Here is a 27096-nt window from a genome sequence, read left to right on the forward strand (position 1 = left end):
AAATAGATACAGAAATAGGCAGGTAGAGGAAGAGAAAATGGGCACTCCAGGGCCTCTAGCTCTGTACGCAAACTCCAGATGCATGAGCCCCCTTGTGCATCTGGCTTGTGTGGGACCTGGAGAATTGAACCGAGGTCCTTTGGCTTTGTAGGCAAGCACCTTCACCACTAAGCAATCTCTCAAGCCCCCCATTGAGTATTATTTGGGCTTTATATAGCTTTGATTATGTTGAGATATAAACTGTCCATAGCTATTCTCACTAGTGTTTTGATCATAAAGTGATGTTGTATGTTGCCAAAGGCCTTTATGCATCTATCAAAAGGATCATGTGTTTTTTGTATTTAAGCTTATTCATGTGGTGTATTACATTGACAGATTTCCATATGTTGAACCATCACTTCGTTCCTGGAATGAAGTCTACTTGATCAAGGTGGATAATGCCTTTGATGTGTTGTTGGATTTGTTTTGCAAGGATTTTGTTCAGGATCTTTGCATCTAAGTTTGTTAGGGAAATAGGCTGGTAGTTTTCATTTCCTGTGGCATCTCTGCCTGGTTTTGGTATTAGGGTGTTTCTACTTTCATAGAAGGTGTTGGAGAGGTTTTCCTGTTCTCTAATTGTGTGGCACAATTTGAGAAAAATTCATTTCAGTTCTGCCATGAAGGTGTTGGGCCTTGAGAGGCCCGGATGCGAGGCCTCATGGAACTTCCTGAGCCTAACTGCCTCTGCCCAGCTATGCCCAGCCTCTGGCCTGCTATTTCCACACAGGAAATTAGAATTGCTGCCCATGGGCACTTAGAACTCAGCAGGGGGCCAAATGGCCTCTGGCCTGACACTTCCCCACAGGAAGTTAGAGTCCCCTGCTCATGCTCTTAGGACCAATCATCTCAAAGGTGGCGGTGTGCTATTGGCCCTTACATCTCACCCCACCCTAAAGTCTCTGCCTTTGTTTTCAACATTATATAAACACCTGCCTGTAACAATAAAGTTGAGTTCCTGCCTTGAAAGGACTCCCAACTCAGTGTGTTTTTTTCTCCAGTGGCCAGGAGAGGTTTCTGGGTGGTCGATGCTCATCATCCCCTCAACCCCTAGGGAGGAACCAGCAGGCCTGGTTCTTCCCTCGGCACTACCTGAGCGGGAAGGAGCCCAACATGAAGGTTTTGTAGAATTCAGCTGAGAAGCCATCTGGTACTGGACTCTTCTTTATGGGGAGGTTTTTGATTACCTTTTCAATCTTGATGGGTAATAATATGTTTGTTTAGGAGATTAATTTGCCCTGAGTTCAGCTTTGGTAGGTGGTATGTGTTCAGGAATTTATCCATTTCTACGTATTATCCAGTTTTGTTGAGTAGAGATTGTTGAAATAAATCCTGAAGATTCTTCCAATTTTACTTATGTGTGTTGTGATCTCTCCTTTTTCATTTCTAATTTTGTCAATTTGAAGCCTCTCTTTTTTCACATGATCAAATTGGCTGGGGGTTTAGAAATCTTGATTATTTTTTCAAAGAACCATCCCTTTGTTTCATTAATTGTTTCTTAGTTTCCAATTCATTAATTTTGGTTCTGATCTTAATTATTTCTTTCCATATGGAGCTTTTTGGGTTGGATTCTCCTTGCTTATCCAGTGCTTTTAGGTGAATGGTTATTTTATTGATTTGGGATCTCTCTGTCATTGTTATGAAGGCATTTAGTGCTACGAATTTTCCCCTGACACCCACCTTCATTGTGTCCTATCAGTTTTTGTATGGTGTGTTCTCATTGTTATTCATTTCTAGAAATTTATTAATTTCATCCCCTACCCATTTATTGCTTAAAAGTGTGTTGTTCAGTTTCTAGGAGCTAATGGGGTTACTGGCACATCTTTAGTTGTTAATTTCTTGCCATACAGCATTGTGATCTGATAACATGCATGGAATTACGTTGATCTTTTTCAATACATGGATTTGGGCTTAATGAACGAGAGTATGATCTGTTTTAGACAAGGTTCCATGTGTTGCTGAGATGAATGTCTTTTTTTTTTTTTTTTTTTGGTTTTTCAAGGTAGGGTTTCACTCTAGCCCAGGCTGACCTGGAATTCACTATGGAGTCTCAGGCTGACATCGAACTCATGGTGATCCTCCTACCTCTGCCTCCCAAGTGCTGGGATTAAAGGCGTGTGTCACCACGCCTGGAAAGATGATGAATGTCTTAACACTAGCATGATGGCCTGGGCCCCTGCCCAGGGGTGTGGGGTAGTGTCCAGTGGGAAATTATTTATGCCTGGAGGTTCCCTGGTTGAATGCTATCCTGCTGGCCTTGGTCAGTGCACAGGAGTGGGGGGTGGTGCAGCAGCCAGTGGGATAGCTTTTGAGTACTTGGAGGTCCCACGGGGTTATGCTGTTCTGCTGGCCTGGGTCCACACACAGCAGTAGGGAATGGCAGTCAGTGGGATGGTGTTCGCAAGGGTGGAGGCGCGTGTGGAGCCATGCTGGATTGGTGGCCTGGGCCCCTTGCCTGCAGTTAGCGCAGGAGGAGCTTGCGACCCAGTCTATGGCTAGGCTAGCTGTTTAAGGGGCTTGGGGGACTGCTGGGCTACCAGACAGCATGGGAATCAGAGGATTCCCATCTTTGCTCCTCTGCAGCCTCTGACTGCAGGTCCATTAGAGTCTGCTCATCCCTAGAAGACCCAGTAAATCCTCAACGTCTTGCCTTTCCTTCTGCAGGAGATGCAGCACGGTTAGGTGGAAGCCATCTTGACCAAAAGTCCTGGTTTTTAATATTGAAACCTTACAGAATTCTGAACTCTTTACTTTAACTCTCATTTACCTTTAGTGATTGATAGTCTGATGTGTCTTTGTTATAGTTTGAGTGTAAAATCTCCCATATAAGCCCATTTGTTTGATCTCGTGGACCCCCAACTGGTGATGCTATTTGGGATTGTTGTAGAATCTTACAGAGGTGCTCAAGGAAACTGGTCACTGAGACCCCTCTTCATGTTTTCTATCCTGATTTGACTTCCTAGTCCTGACTGTGGATGCAAAGTGACTAGCTGGCCTTTTGTTCATGTTTTCATTACTTCTGTGCCCCTGCTTCTCTAACTGAGAATGTATACTTTCTTTTCACAATATTCCTCCTGTCAGGCATTAAAAGTATCAAAAAGAAAGTAAATAATACAGAAAATTGGTACCAGAACATCGGGCTATGCCCATAATAAATCTGACTATGTGGATTAAGCTTATGAAACTGGCCTGGGGGAGGAAAGTAGAAGAGGGTGAAGCTTTGATAAGAGTATAAGGAGCCATTCTAATAGCAACTGAAATGCACACAGTGGTGGTATTGTTTGTGATGTTTCAGTTGGAAATATGGATTGTGTGGGGAGATCTATTAGAGTCAATTTGTGGCAAAGAACCTGGTTACATTCTATCCATATGAAGAGAACTTGAATAAGGCTGAATTTTCAAATTATGAACTCATTTTGGATGAGATTTCAAAGCAGAATAGCTTGAGTCTGTTTCATGATTAGTACTGACTGCTCTTATTCACATCTAAAATGAATAAGTCAAAAATATGGGAAAAGTGAATTTAACAGAGGAAAAGTTTGTAAGAAAATTTAAAATCCCAAATTAGGAGACTTCAGTGTATAAGTCCACTTTTCCTTTTACCTTTCTCTAGGATATGTTTTTTATCCACCAAGGCTGCATAGTTGATTGTTCCCATGTACCACCACCAATAACTAAAAATATAATTTTCCCAACTTAAGGTTCTTATCATTAACATCTGTGATTTAAATGTTACCAGGTAAAGTTTGAAGTATACAATCTTCTGCCAAACTTACCACCATATATACTGTTGGAATCGTCTTCACCATTCAAAAAGTTTAATCCTGTCTTTCCCTTACCTGCTTTCACCCTAACAATTAATTTACTTGCCACTGTTTTGAATATTATATCAGCTGCTGAATGTCTCATTCTAATCATTAGAATCTGGGTAGAATCCAACCACACAGGTATTTCTTACTTACATTTAGTGATATGTCTAAGTAATTAATATGAAGACTTATACAAGGTGGTTCTCTAAAATGTATCTGTTGGAAGGATTCCTAAAAGTCTCATTGCTATTTAAAAAAGAATGTTCTTACAGTTCACTGTCAGATGATTCAAAGGATATACTAGAGAAAAATGGAAAAGTTATTCCAATGTCCTGGTGATTGATATGAAACTATAACTTCTGATGTCATATACTCACATCATCAACCTTGGATTTAGTGTTCCTTTATGGTGTTTTTCCTATCATGTTTTACATATATGTTTCCTTACTGAGAAATAAATACAAGCCAACTAAAGTTTAGTTGATAAAACCGAATTAAAAATGCTGTTTTATTATTCTGATTATAAACACTTTATGGTCACATATTTCTAAACTTTTCATTTGTTTCATTTGATTATCATTAGTCTCATGGTTGACTCCAAGACTTCATTCTAGTTCAATTCATTTTCAAATATTTGATAAGATATAATTTAAATTTTGATTATTATATTTTTGTTCACAAGCAGACTAACATGTTTATCAGTTACCAAGCAACTGCTAGTATTTCATTTGCTTTTCTTCACATCAGTTATTCTATGTGTTGATCAATTGTTTTATATACTTATATGTTACTTAACAATATAATACAATCTGGAGTGAAGTTTAAATAATTTTCATGATTCATTATCTGTATTTTTATGCTGAAGTTATTTTGGCTGATAAGAATAAAATTAATAATATAGTATTTTCTCTTAATCATATCTTCTGATGAAATATTACAATAACAAGAACTCCACTTATAAAAACGTATGGCATAAGTCTCAAAATACCACAGCTTTAACTCAGTGACCTACCTTTTGTAGCAGAGCTACAAATCCTAATGAAAGGAACTTGCAAAATTAATGTCTCTGCCACCATGTCCTTAACCTTTTTAAAGTATTCTTCCCTGTGGATTAGAATATTATCTTTCTGGAAACTGTGCAATGGAGTGAAAGCTATAAATTTTTAGGTCACGATCCTTATGTGGTCTAGCATGCATAAATAGTTTTCTGAGCTGAATTTATATGAGCCACGTTGGCTTTGTAAGTGCCATATGTTACTACTAAACACATTGAAAAAAACTGTATTAAGGCAACATCAGAAAATTGTTCACTCTACTTTGTTTCTTCATCCTTTTTTCCTTGTTCAATTCGCTAAAGGGTAATTATTAACACCACTTTATTATGTTGTGTTACACACATTTTCTCTTCTTTCAATAGAACACCATAACTTCTGTTTGTCATAAAGACAAAATAATCTACTTTGCAACACTGTAAATTCAAGGCATATTTTGATCCATGTGTGCTGTGATTACGCAATAACTATCGCTCTTTATGTGGAATCACTAACTCTTTTCCAAGTATTTTCCTTAATTTTAAAAAAAATATTTTTAGTAAGATCATTCTTTGTAGGTATACCTCATATGTTGGTAGCATCTTTTCCTTCCTCCCTGCCCCCATTCCAGCAATGAGGTCTCACCTTGTACCTCAGGTGGGCTATCAAGTGCTTTGACAGAAGCTGTCTTGTGTTGGGGACCTCATAGCTCTCTATGATTAACAGCTCAATGTGGGTACCTAGTACTCAGAGTTAAATATGATTTAAGCGTAGCCTTATTCCCACCCTGTCCAGGGCCCTTCTTTCCAGAGTGTCCTCCTAAAATTTTGTGGCAGATTAAATATTTTAGTCTACCTGAGAGGAGAATGTTTCTGTGGTACCACTTCATTTGGGTTTAGTTTTGTGTTTACTTCCACTAAACCCTTTTAGTCCCCACCCAAGCCCTTCCATCCCTATGGTCTGGGCCTGGAGTTGCCTGTCAGATATGCCAGCAGCTCAGTTCATTCCAGGTTAAGAATCTCAGCTGAGTGAGAACATGTGGCCCTTGTCTTTCTGTTTGTGCGTATGACTTTTTCTAAGTCCATCCACCTTCCTACAAATATCACTGTTATCATTATTTCTTACTGCTGTGTAGAATTCCACTGTGTAAATGTACCACAACTTCAATATCCACTCATCCAATGATGAGCACATGGTCTGATTCCAGTTCCTAGCTATTATGAATTGAGAAGCTGTAAGCATGATTGAGCAAATATCTCTGCAGTGAATCACATAGCATGCAAGGTAAGTGTCCAGTGGAGGAATAACTGGGGTTTTTGGTAGTTCTATTACCATACTTCCAGGAGTCTCCATATGGATTTCCATAGTGGTTGTACAAGTTTGTATTCCAACCAACAGTGAATAAGTATTCCTGTTTCCCCTCATCTTTGCCAACATTTATAATTGTTTGATTTTTTTTTAAATGATTGTCATCTTTACTGGAGTAAGGTGGAATCTCATAGTTGTTTTAATTTGCATTGCCATGAAGGTTAAAGATGCTGAGCACTTCCTTAACTGTGTATTACCCATTTATATTTGTTCCGCTGAAAGCTCCCTGTTCAGTAATGTTAGCCCGTATTTTAGATTGCTTGAGTTTTTATTGTTTAGCTTTTTTTGAGTTATTTAAAGATTCTAGATATTAGGCCTTTTTAGTGGAATAGTTGATGAATATATTAAATAATTTTATTATAAAAATTGGGGGCTATCCCAGGTGTGGTTGCACACACCATTAATCCCAGCACACAGGAGGGAGAAGTAGAGGGATCGCTGTGAGTTTGAGGCCACCCTGAGGCTACATAGTAAATTCCAGATCAGCCTGAGCTAGAGTGAGACCCTGCCTTACAAAAAAACAAATGGAGCTGGAGAGATGGCTTAGTGGTTAAGCGCTTGCCTGTGAAGCCTAAGGACCCCGGTTCGAGGTTCGGTTCCCCAGGTCCCATGTTAGCCAGATGCACAAGGGGGCACACGTGTCTGGAGTTCGTTTGCAGAGGCTGGAAGCCCTGGCGCGCCCATTCTCTCTCTCCCTCTATCTGTCTTTCTCTCTGTGTCTGTCGCTCTCAAATAAAACAAACAAACAAACAAACAAACAAAAAAAACATTTTCTTAAGTGTGTGTTTGCCATTTCTATTTCTTTCTTTGTAAACTGCCTGTTCAGCTCTTTGCCCCATTTTGTGAGTGGGGTGTTTGACTTCTTACTATTTAGATTTTTGATTTCTTTGTAGATTCTAGAGATTAGGTCTCTATCAATTGGATATCCCGTAAATATTTTCTCCCATTCTGTGGATAATCTATTGGCTTTGCTTATTGCATGCTTGTCTGTAAAGAAATTCTTCAGCTTCATGTGATCCCTCTGGTTGAGTGACTGTTTAAGATCATGAGCTACTGGGGTTTTGTTCAGGAATTTTTTTTTCATTCCTATATTATGGAAAGTACTTCCTAAATTTTTTTCCAGTAGTATTCAGGTTTCTGGTCTTATTTTAAGGTCTATGATCCATTTGGATTTGAGTGTTGTGCATGGTAAAATGTGTGGATCAAGTTTCAGTTCCCTACATATGGTTATCCAGTTTGTCCAGCACCATTTGTTGAAGATGCTGTCTTTTTTCCAGCCTATATTTTTCAGGCCTTTGTCAAATAGCAAGGAGCTATAGTTGCTTCGCCCAAAGTCTGGGTCCTCAAGTCTATTCCATTGGTCTATACTCCTGTTTTTATGCCAGTACCATGCTGTTTTTATTACTATGGCTTTGTAATATAGCTTTAGATCAGGTATGGTGATGCCTCCAAAGGTATTTCTTTTGCTGAGGATACATTTGGATATGCAAGGCCTTCTGTCTTTCCATATGAAATTTTAGATCATTTTTTCTATCTCTGTGAAGAGCACTGATTTTTATTTGAATTGCATTAAATATGTATATTGCATTTGGTAGGATTGTCATCTTCACAATGTTAATTCTGCCTGTCCAGGAGCATGGGGGGGGGGGGGTCTTTCCATTTTCTCAAGCACTCCTCAATGTCTTTTTTGAGTGTTTTCATTGTATAGATCTTTCACTTCCTTGGTTAACGTCATTCCAACATATTTAATTTTTTTGTTGTTGTTGCTTTTGAAATTGGGACTATGTCTCTTATTTCTTTCTCTGTATCTTTGTCATTTGCATATAGAAATGCTACTGATTTTTGTGCATTGATTTTGTATCCTGCTATTTTGCTGTAGGAGTTAATCACCTTCAGGAGTTTTGGGATGGAGTCTTTCGTGTCTCTTATATATATAATTATGTCACCAGAGAATAGAGCTAACTTAACTTCTTCCTTTCCAAATTGTATCTATTTTATTTCCTGTCTTATCTCCTATCTTATTGCTTGAGCTAGGACTTCCAGTACTATATTGAAAATCAGAGTTGAGAGTGGAAAACCCTGTCTTGTTCCTGATCTTAATGGAATTCCTCCAGTCTCTCTCCATTAAGAATTATTTGGGCCTTCAGAGCTTTGTATATTGTGTTTATTATGTTAAGATATGCATCAACTATGCCAGTTCTCTCCAATGTTTTGATCATGAAGTGATGTTGTATCTTGTCAAATGCCTTTTCTGCATCTATAGAAATGATCAAGTGGATTTTGTGTTTAACCTTGTTTATGTGGTATATTACATTGACAGATTTCCATATGTTGAACCATCCTGTGTTTGTGGGATGAATCCTACTTGGTCAAGGTGGATAATGCTTTTGATGTGTTGTTGGATTCGGTTTGCGGGGATTTTGTTCAGGATCTTTGCATCTAAGTTCATCAGAGAAATAGGCCAGTAGTTTTCTTTTCTTGTGGCATCTCTGCCTGGATTTAGAATTAGGGTAATACTAGCTTCATAAAAGGAGTTGGGTAACTTTCCCTGTTCTCCAATTGTGTGGCACAGTTTGAGGAAGATTGGTTTGAGTTCTTCCATGAAGGTTTGTTAGAATTCAGCTGAGAAGCCATCTGGTCCTGTACTCTTCTTTTTGGGGAGGTTTTTTTTATTACTTTTTCAATCTCTATGAGTGTGATTAATGTGCTCTGAGGTTAGCTCTGAGAGATGATATGCATCCAAGAATTTATTCATCTCCTCCACATTACCCAGTTTTGTGGAGTATAGGTTTTTGAAATAAGTCCTGATGATTCTCCCAATTTCACTTATGTCTTTTGTGATCTCTCCTTTTCATTTTGAATTTTGTTAATTTGAAGCTTTTCCTTTTTTTGCTTGATCAGATTGGCCAGGGGTTTGTCAATCTTGTTTATTTTTCAAAGAACCAGCTCTTTGGAGCCAGAGCCTCAGAGGCTCCCAACACCTCATCTCTGAAGCAGACCAAAATTGAACCCAACATGGCTCAGGAAAATTTTGTGAAAGAGGGGGCGAAAAGAATGTCAGAGTCACATATTGGGTCATGATATGCAGAGACATTTATTTTACCCATAACTGAGGGCTAACTCCACAATGCACAACCCATATACTTCAACAAGGAGGGGCTGATGGGGAGGGGGTAGGTCACGGATGAACCAGTAATGGTACCAAACTGACTATATTAGCTGAATACAAAACTAATTAATAAAAAGTTAAAAAAAAATAAAAAACAAACAAACAAACAAAAAACTCTTTTTCTTGCCTGCATCCAGGCGAGCGGTCCTGCTTCCAGTTATGTGCACAGGCACAGTGAAAGGACCCTCCCAGGGGCATGTCTTCAGTGCCAGGGGAATCTGGTTCGCAGGTTCTATCCTCAAATTCCAGACATTTTGAAAAAGAAAGAAAGAAAGAAAGAAAGAAAGAAAGAAAGAAAGAAAGAAAGAAAGAAAGAAAGAAAGAAAGGTAAAAAAAAAAAAAAAGGGAGCTGGTGAGATGGTGAGATTGCTTAGTGGTTAAAACACTTGCCTACAAGAGGGCACATTCATCTGGAGTTTGTTTGCAGTGGCTAGAAACCCTGGCATGCCCATTCTCTCTCTGTGTCTCTGAAATGAAGAAAAATAACATATTTTAAAAATTGGAGCATCTGTCTTAAAATTTAGTAGCTAGCTAAAAGTACAATATGATATTTTACTAACTACTAAAACATGGCTACTAAATCCATATCATATATATGGATTAAATATATATGTATGCAAATATGTATATATGGATCCATATGGGATTGGAATCACTCAAACCTGCAGATTTATATTTAGCCCCAATTATTTGCATACAGATCTCTTTAGCTCCAGTTTTTGCCCATATTTCAACAAATACTCCTTTCACTCTCTCATTATTTCTCTCTGCCTCTTTCTTTTACTCAACTTTCGTTTTCTTTCATGCTTTATTTCTTTCATCATATCTTGTCTTATTAAACCCAATACATATTCTGTGTTCTTTGGGGGCCTTATAAGTCTCACTCAACAAAATATGACAGTATAATAAGTAACGTACTCTTAATCTCTTCATTTATTACTTACCACATGTAACAAACACAATAAAGTATTTAAGAAAGGTGGGACACAGAAGAGGAATCTTGAGAGTGGATCATTTTTTCTCTCAGAAATAATCATTAAATTATGTAAACTTTTAATCAATTGACAAATGCTAATGAGATTTTTCCATCAGTGCCAGTGCTCTGTGGAAATTGATCATTTCAAGAGTCAATCAAGCTAGCTTGAAAGCTTAGAGGGTTCATTAATAAAATAATCTCCTCCATTGCTTGAGCACTCAAGCTATGTATTATGAGAAACTGATGTAATAACCCACAAACATTTTTATGATGTTTTGGTATAACAATTACTAAGATGATCCAATAATATAAATATTTCTGAATTAACAATCATCAACATTGCTCCATTTAAATTCAATCATAACTTTTGAAGCATTTTTGCCCTATGATTTTTTAAATCTTGAATATTTTATGAGTGGCAAGCCATATTGATGCCTTGATTCTAAAGTGATAAAATTGTGACTTAGTTCATAAAATTATGAGCACTTTTCATTTTACTGTCTTACCAAATCTATACAAAAGGTATAGTAGGTAAATTTTCATAGGTGCTTCACATTGACAAATTTTCTAATTGTTTAAATGCTTCCGTATCTAGTCAACACACATAAGCCTATTTTTCATTAAATGTAACACTGCATTCAAAGGTAAATAATCATACTAGATTCACAAATGTATAGGAGATTCCCCTATATATACCGAGGTTGAGTTAATAGTCCCAATGTGTATGTCTTTCTGAAACTAATTTCTAGATAGCATTTAACATTTCTGGACTATTGTAGAAATTGTATGAGTTATAATTATTACATTTAAATTTTCATTTTTTTAAAATTTATTTGGCAGAGAAAGGGGGTGGAGAGAGAGAGAGGAGAGAGAGAGAGAGAGAGAGAGAGAGAGAGAGAGAGAGAGAGAGAGAGATTGAAAGAGAATGGGCATGCCAGGACCTTCAGCTACTGCAATGAACTCCAGATTCTTGTGCCCCCTTGTGCATCTGGCTAACGTGGGTCCTGAGGAATCAAACCTGGGTCCTTTGGCTTTGCAGGCAAATACCTTAAACACTAAGCAATACTTCTAGCACATAAATTTTCATTTTTAAATCTGTGTGTATGTGGTATGTGTGTATGTGTGTGTGTGTTGGTGCGTGCAAGTACTCGCCTGTGTGCATGTGTGAGGGGATGTAGGTGTATGTCACGACATGCATGTGTAGGCGAGAGGATAGCTTCAGATGTCAGTCCTTATCTTGCAGCCTTGTTTGAGGCAGGACACTATTTCTCACTGCTGCACATGTCAGATTAGCCGTCTCACACTTCCAGGAACCTCCTGTCTATGCCTCACTTCTTGCATGGATGGGTGAGATTAGAGATTTCTGCTACTACATCTGACTTTACATTGATTCTGTGGATGTGATCTTAGGTCTTCAGGTTTGCACAGTGAGAACTTTTATCAACTGAGTTGTTTTTTCAGCCCTATAAAAATTTAATGCAATGCATTTCTTACCAAACTATCTCCCTTTTGTTCCTGTAGTAATGTGTTTTGTCGATAAGCTCTTTTAAAAGAAACACTTGGGCAACTCATTTAATGCTTCGGTATGTTTGATTTTGCACTAGCGCCACGTTGAAGAGTGAAAACTGGGTTGCTCTGTCAAACATTTGCATTGTCACAAATGGTAAATCCTTTCTAGGTCTGATAAAATGATTTGTAAAGAGCAGTGAGGAAACAAATACTTACCTTGTCCCATGTGCATTCAATGGTCTCTAGCCAACTCATTCCACACCCTTCTCAATGTAGTCTATTCAATAACGAAGTGTGAATCTTTGAAGGTTGTGTTTTCATTATTTTGCTGTTTTTTTAATTTTTTGTAAAATATACAATAAGCATTTTTTAATGATTTTGTATAATGAAACTTGCTATGTGATTTCTATCACAATTTGTGTTATGTATCTTCTGTTTCTTCATCAAAAATGTAAAATTATGGGGCTGGAAAGATGGCTTAGAAGTTAAGGTACTTGCATGAAGATACTAAAATCCTGAGTTTGATTCCGCAAAACCCACATGAAGCCAGATGCATAAAGTGGCACAATGCATCTGGATTCTGTTTGCAGTGGCTGGAGGCCCTGGAGCATGCCTCCTTCTCCTTTTCCTCCTCCTCCTCCTCCTCCTTCTCTGTCTTTATAAATAAATACAAAAAATAAAAATAAGATTATTAATAAAATATTATTAAATACATATATGTTGTTTTTATTTTACCAGAGGATGACCTTTACCTTATTTTGTGTCATTTTTTTCTTTATATTTTATCTTCTCAACCATTTTCTAAGATGTCAGACACTTTAACACCAATCTTCAAATTTTTCACCATTGCGAAAAGAAACTGAAATGCTATGTCAATAAGGTCGTATTTTTTTTACTCTTTACAATGTCAGAAATGAGCAAAGGTGAGTGGTTGAGATCATATGACCAAAACATTTCATACAGAAGATAACTATTCAGATCTCTTGGGAGAAAAACAATCTTCAAATATGGTTTGATTTCAGCAAATATTGCTTCTTCTTATAACTGAAAATATAACATTTGATATCAGTTGTGATGTTATAAATTAAAATAAAATATTAAGTACAAGTCTTGAGCTATTTAAAATCATCCATGTACATTTAAATGACAAAATGTGTTTGTTAACATTTTGTTAACATGTTAATTATTTTTCTTGTCAATGAGGTTTTTACTATTGAATTAATATTATTAATAATCTAATTAAAATATTTTGACATTTTAGTTTAGGAAATAAAATATATTAGTGCATCTCAGTTAATTAAAATTAAATCTTTCTGATTCAATATTTCGCTAGTGATTATATGTTGACATAACATTTTCTACTTTTCTGTTGAAAAACTCCACACCTATTTTAAATTCTTAACGTCCAGTATTCTATCTGTTGTACTGCAGACCAGGGTATATTTCAAATTTTGAGTTTAACATTTATGATTTAAGATATTTTATTTCTTCCAATTTATGGCACTAATAACTCAGTGACAAATCTGTGGGGCTTTTTGAGACTTTATGATTAAATTGAATGTTTGTTTTCCTTGTGATTTTTTTCCAGCTTCATTGTTTAAAGACTGTCAATTAATTTTAGAAAGATCAGGTCCAAAGACAACATTGCTCTCACCATTATGGAAAGCATCAGTGATGCAGGAATGTTTACTTTCTTACATTTGTGTCAATAAGTAGGATGTTGCTTAGAAGTAACAACAGGGATATAATCTCTTAAAGTCAGTATTTTTTATTGATTTTAAATGACATTGGTTTGCAAAAATCATGATAAAGTATTTATTGATAGTAAATAAAGAAGTACTAGAAGAAAGTAAACTTCTATAATACCAATAAGATATTGTAGAGAAGAAAAACTTACAAACAAGACATTAAATTCCTGCTAATTTTCAGAGATCCTATGCAGTTAGTATACGCCAGCATGTTAAGGTATCTAATGTATATTTTACAGCTACACTCCAATTCGGACAAAGGTGATGGATCTGTCAAGTACATCCTTACTGGAGAAGGTGCCGGGACCATATTTATCATTGACGACACCACGGGTGACATCCACTCAACGAAAAGTCTGGACCGAGAGCAAAAGACACACTATGTGCTTCATGCTCAGGCTATTGACAGACGGACCAATAAGCCCCTTGAACCTGAGTCTGAATTCATCATCAAAGTACAAGACATCAATGACAATGCACCAAAATTCACAGATGGCCCATACATTGTCGCTGTGCCTGAAATGTCAGATATGGGTAAGAAAGGTTTTTTTTGGGGGGGGAGTGGGAGGACTTCATATATATTATGATAACTTAAAATCATCTTTTGAAGGTTTTTTCTTGTATTTTCATGTGTGTAAAGGGACTTTCAAAAACTTTTGGATATTTCAATGCAAAAATTATGAAGCCTATTGTCTATTATCATAAATATTAAAAGTAACTTCAGAACTTGTAAGTGTAGGTAATGAATTAAACTCAAGAGAGTATATGTAATTCTTTCTTAAATGACATGATGCTTGATTATGTAAATTTCTATTTTATATTGTCATGCTTGTGCCAGATCACTGAAATGGACATTGCAAATACTATATGATGTTTAAACTTCTGAACAAATGAATTTTAAGCTTTTAGTTCCTGAATAAATTATAATAGCATTAATGTTACAATTAGTTGCTACCTTAGTCAGTGAAATTATTCATACACACCTATGGTATATAAGTATTTATATACCATATTTATTGCAAAATACATAAAAGCCAGCACTTATTTTAAATATGTGAAAATGGGCATGGAGTACACACTGGACATCTTCACAGTGGTTAAATCACTTTTGTGCAAAGCCTAATGAGATCTGGGTTCAGTTCCCCAGTACCCATGTAAAGCCTGATATAGAAAGTGGCAAATCTGGAGTTCATTTGCAGTGTCTGAAATCCCTGATGTTCCCATTCTCTTCCCCTCCCCACTCACTTTCTCTCTCTTCTCTCTCTGTCTCTCTGTGCTTTAAAATATTTCTTTTTAAAATAGAATGAAGGCTGTAGAGATGTCTTAGCATTTAAGGCATGTGCCTGCAGAGCCAAAGCACGCAGGTTCAATTCCTCAACACCTGCATAAGGGGGCGCATGCATCTAGAGTTCATTTGCAGTGGCTGAAGGCCCTGACATGCCCATCCTCTCTCTCTTTCTCTCCCACTTTCTTTCTCTCAAATAATAAGTAAAATATATTTTAACAAAAGCAGAATGAATTCCAGGTTCACCTTAACGCAAAGATTTCAGTACAGTGACATACAAATAAAATTCTCAAGTTTCTCTGATGATGAGGTCTTCCCCAATATTTAGTGATTAATGTAGTCAGTTTTATGTTTTTATCTTTTATATTTTATTTATTTGAGAGACATAAACAGGGAGAGAGAGAGAAACAGAGAATGAATGAGTACGCCAGGGCCTCAAGCCAATGCAAACGAACTCCAGATGCAGGTGCCACCTTGTGCATCTGGCTTACTGGATCCTGGAGAGTCGAACCAGGACTCTTTGGCTTTGCAGACAAACACCTTAACTGCAAAGCCATCTCTCTAGCCCAGTTTTATTTTCACTACACACACACACACACACACACACACACACACACACACATTTATTTCCTACAATTAATTACAATGAAGTTCAGTTATAACTTTGACTATTTTTGTGACACTCTGAGCTTGTTTTAAGAACACCCATATTAGTGAATATTATAAACATTTAATTTTAATGCATATATGAATGTAATCTTAAGATATTGTAGTCACTATCTAAATCGCTCAAAGGATTTGAAAATAATTCATATAAAGTGATTTAATGGAGAATAACATCTTCGCTGCTGCAGAAGCCTTGTCTAGGGGCTGAAGAGATGGTTTGGAGATTAAAGGCACTTGCTCGCAAATCCTGAGAGTCTGGGTCTGATTCCCTAGCATACATATACCACTTTGTGCATGTGTGAGTGTCAAGAGATCCTAAAGCACCAATGCTCTCTCTTTCTCCTTCCCTCCCCCCCCCCCCACACACACACAAACACAAATACAGAAATCAATAAATAGTCAAATTCTATTGGGAGCCTTGTAGCTCCTTCTCCTCTCTGAGTGTTGGTTAATATGGAAGAGCAAAGTCACCTTATCCTGAGCCTTGGGGATCTGAGCATGCCTCTACCAGTTTCTCTGGAGCGTAGAAGTCAGAAAGCTGGGACCAGTTTCAGCAAATCATGTCAGAGGTCCAATATACACCCAGGCTTATCAATCTCTAAGGATAGTTAAGAAAAAAATGATGGGCTCAGGACTCTTAACTGTTGGGGTCGAGCTCCCCCATGTTAAGCCAAACTTCCCAAACTGCTCAGTAAATGTATCTACATGCATATTTGTATGTGTAGATCATAGACGAACAGCAAAGAATGAAGAAGTTGCTGTAATTTTGGAGTTCCTTTGACACACACCACACCAAGTAGTCGGTTGCCAGGCCATCGTAGGGGTCCACTGCTATATGAGGAAGTGAAGGAGCTTCACTCTTTCCTAGGTTTGGTATGGCTCATAGGATCTCAGACCTGTTTTTCTGACATGATTTAATTACATCAGGAGCCTCTATTTTCCCCAGCCACCCCAATAAATTTATGGGTTGGCACCCTTTCAATACTCAGGAGAAAGTCATTTTTTCGCTGTGTACCACAGATGACACCACATGTCTCAGCAGACAGCATACATGCCACATGCATTCAGGAAACTGGATGGGGACGTGCCCTCTACAGGTGTCGAGACCCCCTCCAGCCTCCAAGTAGAATCAAGAGCTGTGTGTCAAATAATCAAGTCTGTTGGAAAAAGGCACATTCTGAAAAATAATAAATAAATAAAAGTTTTACACAATGTGGAGGAGCTCATAGCTAGCCAGAGCTGCTGGATCTCAACAATGATATAGTTGTGTTTTTTTTTTTTGTTGTTGTTGTTTGGTTGTTTCTTTTTTTTGGTTCTTCGAGGTAGGGTCTCACTGTAGCCCAGGGTAACCTGGAATTCACTATGTAGTCTAAGGGTGGCCTTGAACTCACTGCAATCCACCTACTGCTGCCTCCTGAGTGCTGGGATTAAAGGTGTGCGCCACCACGCCCGGCAAAATTACAGTTTTTGAGATGAAATATGGCATGACTTTTCAAGTTTAATGGAGTTCATGATATCCAGGAGCAGTTGATAGAATGAAACTTGAGTAAATCATGACAACATTTATCTTCTTAGGCTGTTTTTAAGTGTTTTGTGATAATGACTGAGTTTAGATCTGGGGATGGAACCAAAATATGTAAAAGTTTTTTTTTTGTTTGTTTGTTTATTTGTTTTCAAATTTGAGGGGCTGGAGATTTGGGATAGTTTATGTTCTTATGTTATCATACCAACAGATAGGTTGATGAGGAAACAAAATTTAATAGTGGATGGAAGAATAAAGGTCAAGACAGAGTAAAGTTAAATCTCTGTAGTACTGTGTCTCCAGGCAAGCATATTCATTAAAATAGTCATTTCGGGGCTGGAGAGATGGCTTAGCACTTAAGCGCTTGCCTGTGAAGCCTAAAGACTCCAGTTCGAGGCTCCGTTCCCCAGGACCCACGTTAGCCAGATGCACAAGGGGGCACACACATCCGGAGTTCGTTTGGAGTGGCTGAAGGCCCTGGCGCACCCATTCTGTCTCTCTCTCTGCCTTTCTCTCTCCATCTGTCACTCTCAAATAAATAAATAAAAATAAACAAAATTTAAAAAAAAGTAGTCGTTTCGTCACAAGCGGCAGTAAATTTCATTTTGTCAGTCTGACAATGTGTGCTAAAGCTCACTAATGTGTAAAAACAAACTTATAAAATTGTCATAATAGCCCATAACCCATAATATATTTTTATATATTTTATATTATATTATATATTATAATATTATTTATATATATATGATGACTGCTGTGGAAACTAGTGGTGGGGGAGAACCCCACTTATTATTTGTCCATAAGGAGGGAATAAGCATTATCTCCAACTGATTATACCTTCAATAACTCAAATGAGTGTTATCTTTCAAACTTGAACAGTGTAGTAACAGAATTGAGCCTTTTTGGTAAAAAAAAAAAAAAAAAAGTCATGTGGCTCAAAATGTTGAAAATATTTACTGTCTTGAGTCACAATATTATTGAAAGACACAGTATCCCTGCTTTAGAGGCCAGGCTTGACTGTGCCATCAGCAAGGAGGATTGGCAATCTTTACAAATCAAAGAGATACTTCATCCCTTTTCTCTTTTTTTTTCCATTTTTTATTTGTATTTTATTTTAGGTTTTTAATTTTTTTAACAAATTCCATAATTGCACACAAATTCCCATGATAATCCCTCCCTCCCCCATGTTCCCCTTTGAAACTCCACTATCCATCATATCCTGTCCCTCTCTCATTCAGTCATTTTTTATTTTGATGTCATGCTTTTTATTCTTATTATGATGGTCTTGTGTAGGTAGTGTCAGGCAATGTGAGGTCACGGATATCCAGTCCATTTTGTGTCTGGAGGAGCACATTGTAAGGAATCCTACCCTTCCTTTGGCTCTTACATTCTTTCCGCCACCTCTTCTGCAATGGACCCTGAGCCTTGGAAGTTGTGATAGAGGTATTTCAGTGCTGAGCATTCCTCTGTCACTTTTTCTCAGCACCATGGTGCCTTCTGAGTCATCCCAAGGTCACTGACATCTGAAAAGTGAAGCTTCTCTAACCAAAAGTGAGAGTAACATTAATATACGGGTATAAACATTAAGAGAAGTGCTTACTAGGCAGTTTGGTGAGCATAGCATATACATTTTGCCAGATAGCAGCAGTTGGTATACCCTTAGGGCTCATGACTACCCCCATTATAGGTTTTCGGTATCAGGGTTGTTCTCTTTCCCATAGATCAGGCCTCTAGTCAAATTAGAGAGCGGTTGGTTTCCCACATAACAGACATGCCACTATTGCAACCATTGGCTTATTTGGTCTGGCTGGTCAAATTTAAGGTTTGCAGTGTCCACTGTTGAGTATCTCCACTGGTGCTTTCTCTCTTTCTCTCATTGAACTGCATGCAGCATGGAACTTTCCAGTTTTCTGTCAGCTGGTCTACATGGAGGAGGTTTTCAGCACAGTTCCAGCAGGATTTCTCAGTGACCTTACAGTCCAAGTATGTGGAGTCTTCAGCAATAGGGTCTTTACTATATATTCCTGATGGGAAAGCAAGGGCCTTGGCAATGGCATGTAATGTTTTAGGGGCATCAGGGACCTTCCTGGCCAATAACTCACTGGAATGTATCCCATCCCTGGCACTGAACATTTTCTAGTAATTATCTATGGCTCATGAGTGTTTGTTCCATTGTCCCAAAAAGGTAGGTTTTCATATGACTTATTTATCTCTTCTTCTGACTTCACTTAGGCCTCTCAACCCCATTAACCTGTTCTTCTACTTACATAGATATAATACCATTCCTTTTCATAGATTCTGCCAGTTTTGTACCCAGTACTCAAAGTTCAAATATTTCAAACTTTCTAATAGATTCTGAAGAACTATGTTGGATCATAATTACACATATAGCATGAGTAATCTCCTTTCTGAACATTCTTTCATTGCTGGTGGCTTTAGATGTGCCATCTAGCTGGATGCAGAAACCACAAGCTGGAGCCTTCAAGGGGATGTGTTGTGTCCCTGACAGAAGGTACAATACCGTCTTTCTTGTTAAACACACCACCAGTGACTTTTGTTTCTGTCTGCACTGGAGATGAACACAGAAATGCAGCAACCACTTGCAACTCTAAATTAATAAATTTCTGCTTGTATTCAGCCATGGATGAATATTTTCAGGGATTTAATGTGGGCATATAACCAAAGAAATATAGTGCTAAATCCAAACGAAGAGTGTGGATGATCCATAACTATTTCTGTGACTATAGGTTGCCATAGCAATTGAGAAAATGATCAAAGTTAAAAAAAAAAAAAAAACTACAAAGAATACTTGCTGTGTGTCATGCATTCCAGGCCACTTGCAATTATTTCATATTTATATCACTGCTATTGTCATACTGCCAATAGCATGATGATTCTTGTTTTACAGAGGATAAAACTGATATATACCATTAGAAGTTTGCCAAACACCAAATATTTATTAAAAGATAGAATTAGAAACAAATTCTAAGCTAGTATATCTCTTTTAAGTTCCTAATTTAAGAAAAAAAAAAACCACAATTTAAATTGGACCTGAAGGATTTGTTAAACAATTTTTTTCTGTAAATATCCAAGGAGCACAGCAGGAAAGAAAACATTATGTATTTCAGAATCTAATCTACTAGGGTAAATGAGGTCAACTTTTCTCTCATTATAATAGACCTTACTGAAATAACATTATAATAATATTATAGTCATGATTCTTTGGTTTAACTGCTATAATTTAGACAGGGCTACATAGTTGGAAGGAAAATTCAACTTGGGTTTTCTGGACATCAGAGGACAGAAATATCAATATATTTCTCTAGATATCATCGATTATCTATCTACTTTATCTATCTATCTATCTATCTATCTATCTATCTATCTATCTATTCTATAAAGAAAAATGAGGGCATGACAATAATCCTCAATTACATATGACAGTAATTTTAATGTTATGACCCAACCATTCTTTTGTATAGATGACATATACTAATCATGATTTTAAAAGACAAAGGACAATACAATACATGTGGTGGAAAGAGGTCAAAGTTAGCTATGTTGGACTGGAGAGATGCTTTTACAGTTAAGGCATATGCCTGCAAAGCCTAAGGATCCATTCGATTCTCCAGGTCCCACATAAGGCAGATGCACATGGTGCCACTTGCATCTGGAGTTCATTTGCAGAGGCTAGAGGCCCTGGCACGCCCATTGTCCTTCCCTCTGTCTTTTTCCATCTCTAATAAATAAATAAAAATAACATCTTAATAATAAGCTACATTCAGATACAAAGTGGATTTTGGAGTGTGGGAAGTGTAAATTTTCCACCTATAATAAAGCACAAGATAAATGTTAAATAAATCCCTGGGTTAACTTGCAAAATTTAACTATCAGTTATGTCAATGTCTTAAAAATAAGATGTATTAAAATAAATTTTATGTTAAATAAAATATCAAGTAATTTTGAAAAACGTAATGAAAGATCAACTGAGGTGCATGTAGAAACATGGTGGTCATTTTAATTATATAAGGAGGCTACCTATAAACAAGAGAACTGATCATGCAATGAAATAAAAGTGGGAGATTATATCTGCAAGATATTCAGTGAAAAAAATATATTAATTATATGCAGTCTCTAATAATACTTACTGAAATGACAGAGAAAGAGACAGCAAGGTTTGAATACCAAGTATGCAAACTCTTTTTTTTTTTTTAATAATGCAAAATCGGATTTATTTTGCTCCACTGGGACTGGAAGAATGGAAGGAAAGGTAAATGAAAGGGATCAGAATGTGTTAAGGGCCATGTTGCCCTGGGGTGTCTTTCCAGACTGCTGTAGCTCTAGCAGACTCTTCAGACACGCTTGCTCTTTCTGTGCCTTAGGATAAGTTTCATTCCTTTCCTGTTTATCCAGAAAATCCTCTAGAAGAACTAAGAGATCCAGAACTCTTATCCGAGTCACTAGGGTATTCTCGTCTTTCAAGAGCTGGGTTAATTCTTTTTCCAGAACCAATGTCAGGGCTTTCACAGAAGTTCCCCAATTTTTCTATTTTAGGCCTATCAATAGATGGAGGGATGACTTGACCATTTATTATTATTATTATTTTTTTTTTTTTTTACATATCTCGGGATCCATCTAGTCTGGAACCTCTCACTTCAGCCTGGTCATCAAAAATTGATGCAAAAAAGGACTTTTCCTTCTCTTTAATGTAGTGGAAGCTCATGGATAAATAAATGTCACTGATATTGATCTGGTGAGTGGCTATTTGGTTCATGAGAGGAATCAAGTTTTCAGGAACAGATGCCATGCTTTTCTTTTCCTCAGTTTCCACCTCAGCCCTGGGGAAACCCAACCTCAGATTGCCCCCCAAGTATGCAAGCTCTTTAAATTGGAGTTGTTACTGTCCAGAACCATTAGCACAAAAGTGAATGTAGAAGGAACAAACCTCATTCTTGAAGACAATTTTATAGATGTACCCACATGAATAGACTATTGTAATATTATTTATAGCAGTGGAAATCTATAAGCAAAATATGCACATATACACATCATTCCATAAATACATCTGAAAAATATTGAAGATACATTTCAGAATTTCACTGTGTTTTAGATGTACCAAATGTACCAAAAGTATCTGAATGAAACACCAACACATATACTCTGATGAGATTATTTTTTTCTAGAAATGGATTGTGGTTTCAAGTTTGAGATACATAAAGTCTCAATGATTGAAGAGCACAGATTTATAATTTCATAAGATGTTGGAAGAAAGCAAATATAGGTGTGTACTAAATAAAATTTTGATATTACAGCTTAATTTAAACATAGACTGTTATTAAAACTAAATACAATCATTTGGGTAGGTGATAAAAAATGTTTTCCCCTACACTAGGGGATTGATAGCATCATTGTTTTCTTACTATACTCATTGATTTTTGAACCATCAAGTTAAAACATTCATAATATGTACAATACTTTCTAGAAAGATATGAGATAGTGAGCCAGTAATAAAATTGTTGTTAACACAAGGCCATAATCCTTGAACAGACAAAGACATATAAACAAACAAATAAAAATGAAATCAGTATGGTGTTTGGTAAGTACAAAGTTAAGGATCCATAGTTGGAAAGAAAGCTTAGCTTTTCAATTAGAAAATATATATATCCCAAGTGAATTATTCATAATGCATTGTGTTTTTCAGTTTGGAAAAATGATATAAAATAAGTGAACATTTCATATATAGGATAAAACAATGATAAATACCTCTGTGTTGCCTATCAGATTTTAGTCTAATTTGTGTGTGTGTGTGTGTGTGTGTGTGTGTGTGTGTGTGTGCGCATGCGCTGTGTTCTGAGGGTCAATAAACAATGAAAGTGCTATGCTAATGATGAATTTCTCTATGCTTTGTAAAATATACTATGAGGATACAGAAAAATAGTGCCCCTATCTTGCTGGATATGTAATATCTTATCAGATTATTCTTTTATATCAATAATTTCAAATAGCAGTGTAATAATCAACAGACAAAAATACCAGGCATTTGCAAAGGTTTACTAAAAATGAAAAGGTTAACTGATATTATTTTCAAGTATTTTCTCACATATGTTTTTTGGATTTTCTTTACCTTCACAATGCAATTTCAACTATTTAAGATTTCCCCTGGAGAAGTATTTTTCCAAGTTTTTACTTAACCTCTCAAAGGTGTCTTGCACTTGGTAGGTTTTATTTAAACTCCATTTCTGGCCAGTAGCATACATCACACCACCACAAACTGTAGTGTCTTCAGACATTTTGAAATATCCTACAAAGAAAACATTCTAAATTCTCTAGAGAACATGTAAGATAAAGGAAAAAAGGTAAATGAATGTGAGGTTATATGTGTCTAATCTGTGCATTTTCCAAAGAAAATTCCATAGTGATAGAATAAATATCATATTTTTAAAGCAAAAAAGTATTTATGTGAGCCGGGCATGGTGGCACACGCCTTTAATCCCAGCACTCGGGAGGCAGTAGGAGGAGGATCGCCATGAGTTTGAGGCCACCCTGAGACTCCATCGTGAATTCCAGGTAAGCCTGGGCTAGAGTGAGACCCTACCTTGAAAAAAAAAAAAATATGTGGATTCATAAGTGGAAATTTTAGGTTTAAATACAAAGTAGTATAAAACACTAAATAAAATTATGGATAAAATTAGTCTAATTTTGTCTTAAAGAAAAAGAGCAAGAAAGAAATTTGAGTATTTAAAACCTATTTCAAAAGAATATTTCTTAAATTACATGGGATATTCAAATTTGTGGCTCTCTCTCTCTCTCTGTCCCACACACACTATATATAATTTACTTTAAATATATTTACTTATGAAATATTTTATCATGTCCTTCTTTTTGAATATTTATTTATTTGTAAGCAGAGTTGAAGGGGTAGAGGAGACAGAGGGAGAAAGAGAGAGAGAAAGAGAAAGAGACAGAGAATGCACAAGCCAGGACTTCTAGAAGCAGCCACGACTTTGAGCATCAGGCTTCACATTCTGGGAATTGAACCCAGAATGCCAACCTTTGGAAATAAGTAGTTTTAGCTGCTGGACCATTTTATCAGGCCCCACTTGTATCACTTCCAATTGAGTACAAATTGTTGAAATGAAATTGTGTTACTAAGTGCAAATGTTACCTGAATAGTCTCAGAGGAGACAAATACATTATCAAGTAAAATTTAGGATATTAGTTTCATTTTCATTAATACTTTAAACTCATTATCATTATAATGTTGCCAATTATCATAATGCATTTCTCTAGTCAAGCGAAACACTCAAGACTCGCTGACATGTCATGGTAAAGCTTACAGTTTTGAAGGTTGAAAGTGCAGGACTAGGGAAGCTCCATCTGTGTGGACTCGAGTGAGGGCTTGCTGGTGAAGGCCATGACAATTATGAAGTGAATGTGAGACCCAGGAGTCAGCCTCACTCTTTTTATAACAGCCTACTCCTGAAAGAGCTAACTAGAATCCCATGAGAGCCGCCATGTTAGTTCCCTTTTACAGTGGCTCCCCAGTGACCTTATCATGTCCCATTAAGCCTCAAACACTTGATGTCTTCTCACTTCTTAACATCACCACAGTGGGGACCAAGCTTCCAGTATGTGAACCTTCTGGGACACACTCTAATCAGCTTTGAATCAGAACATGATCATCACTACCTTCTCTCAATTACTCTAGGAAAATGTGTTTTCTTTTAATTTTCTATAACTAAAAAAAGAAATTTTGTATAAAGTTAAGATTATTTCTATTATTTTTTGTTTTCTGTGTAAGAATTTAAGAACTGATACTAAAACTGACAAAAGTTAATAGTGATCTGTAACACAGACAAAATGACAAAGAGATTATATCAGTTTTATCTACCTTTGGAGATAGCAAAGTGAAAGCATGTCAATTTAGAAATTAAACTGGATGAATAAGAGTATTTTTAAATGAATTTTTTAGTATCAAATATATCATATGTATTTATTTAGTAATGTCGCAAAGATACATATTACTATCAATAAAACTTGAACAGTTATTTGCTTAACTCAAGCCTATCAATAACAATTTTCCTTTAAATCAGCAAAAATATTATCTTGTTTCACCTGAGAATTAGAAAGTTATACATAAAAATGTGTAAGTCCTTTCTTCTTAAGTTATCAATTATAAAGATTACAACAGAAATAACAATTGATTTAAGATAGAATAACACATATTTAATTAGAATCATTAATGTATCATTTTTAAACTTTAGGTTCATTGACATATACTTATTTATTTCAAGTAAAGATAAGGTATATATCTTTGCTTAAAGTCCTTCATTTCATACAGTCAACTGTCCAGGCAGCCGTATTACAAGGGCCAGCATCTTTTCTGTTGCTTCCTGCTTCCCCTGCACTCTGGAAACCCAGGCCCTCCTCTGTCTTCTGTGTTGCGGAGCAGAGAGAGGCAGCAGCTGTGCTGACTAGATTGCACTGCTAGTTGGGATACTGATTTAAATCTTCCCAAACATCCAGGGAGCATCACCCTGGCCATGCGCCAGGATGCTAGCAGCCATTTTCAAATGGTCACCCTTGGGCATAATCTTCAAAATGAAATCATTTCAGGAAAGTGAGGCTGGTGCTATAATTCTGCATGGTCCATTAGTTTGCATATGAGAATCATAAGCTAACAGATTCCAAGTGTCATAACTTTCTTCTTTCTTCTGGAAGAAAGGGAGGGGGCCGAGGAGGGAAAGAATTTACTTAGGGTTACAGTTCCTGGTGCTACTGTCCATCAGGGTGAGGGAGATATGACAAGACTCACATGAGACATTTGTTCTCATTTTGTGCGCAGTCAGTAAGTAAAGTGTAGACCAGAATTTGGGGCCAGCTGTCGAGCCTTAAGACCTGGACCTGTGCTCATTACCTCACTTCTTCTAGGAAGGCTTCACCCCTTGTTTTCACAACCTTGCAAAACTGTGTCATTAGTTGGTGACAAAGTATTCACACACATAAGCCTGTGGGGATCCTTAACATTCAAACCGGGGCAATGCCCAAAGCAATATCCAATTGCTTGCTCACGGTTCTGTTTGTTCTGCTGGTCACACAAAGTGGGGCTTTAGTTTCTGATTGCTCCAACAAATGCCTGCTTTCCACACGGCGCTGGCTACTTCCAGCTGCCTCGTTTGAAGTCTCTGCCTGTGCCTGGCTTGTCGTCCCTGTTCTTACTCCAGGCTGGGCCCTTCGTGGACATCCTTGAGACTGCATGTCCACACACTGGCAGCGAGGCCTCACTGATTTTGAACAGGACTCAGAAGCACTAATAGTGCACGACTTCACTTTCCTACATGAATTTTGGTAACCCTGCACTTTTAGACATTCTCTCAACATTTCATATATATATACACACACACAGTTGTTATTTTCACCTTTGTATTACAGTTCAATGTTTTCAATGCGCCCAGAATTTTTTCCCAGAATATTTTGTTGACTATTGGTCTCCTGTTTGATAGTTTTCATTTCTTTCTAAAATATTTAGTTTCCTTTTGAAATATGCTCTGAAACATGTTGACTAAATATTTCAGAACGATGGCTCTACAATATTTTATGTTGCCATAACAAGCAGGGTGTACAATTCATAGTCTTTAAACAATAACCCTTGATGCCTCACTTATATTGTTGCAAGGCTCTACTGCTGACGCAGACCAGTCTCCCTCCAGGGCCAAGACTATCAAATCATCTCTCACCTCAACAACAGTGCCACTTTAGTACTTTATTGCCAGTGACCCGACAGGAGAGTGCTACAGAAGTTTTTTTAGGAAAATGGCCTTTATTACAAAGTTATCATTTCGTGTCTTTGTTTCAACTATATGTGGTATTTCTTCTTGTTCTATGTTGTGGTGGATATGGAAATATTTATAGTCTGAGATAATAGCATTCGAAAGGAATTTACAATATTAAAAATGCGGTGAATATGTAAATGTCAC

At 36.9% G+C, this 27096-nt stretch overlaps 1 protein-coding gene and 1 non-coding gene across 7 annotated transcripts in view; both read left to right on the forward strand.

Annotated features, from left to right (window-relative positions):
* The window catches only part of Cdh18 (cadherin 18), an 833519-nt gene that overhangs the window by 619450 nt on the left and 186973 nt on the right, over positions 1-27096 (forward strand). For all 6 annotated transcript variants that reach the window (XM_045132913.1, XM_045132915.1, XM_012947493.2 and 3 more), the window contains one exon: positions 13886-14180. In XM_045132913.1, coding sequence (XP_044988848.1) covers positions 13886-14180 — 295 coding nt within the window. The remainder of the gene's footprint in view (positions 1-13885; positions 14181-27096) is intronic.
* LOC123454361 lies at positions 9527-9668 on the forward strand. The gene has a single exon (XR_006633328.1). It is a non-coding gene; the product is annotated as a small nucleolar RNA SNORA57 (small nucleolar RNA).

Source organism: Jaculus jaculus, chromosome 13, assembly GCF_020740685.1.
Source record: "Jaculus jaculus isolate mJacJac1 chromosome 13, mJacJac1.mat.Y.cur, whole genome shotgun sequence".
Classification (NCBI taxonomy): Eukaryota; Metazoa; Chordata; class Mammalia; order Rodentia; family Dipodidae; genus Jaculus; species Jaculus jaculus.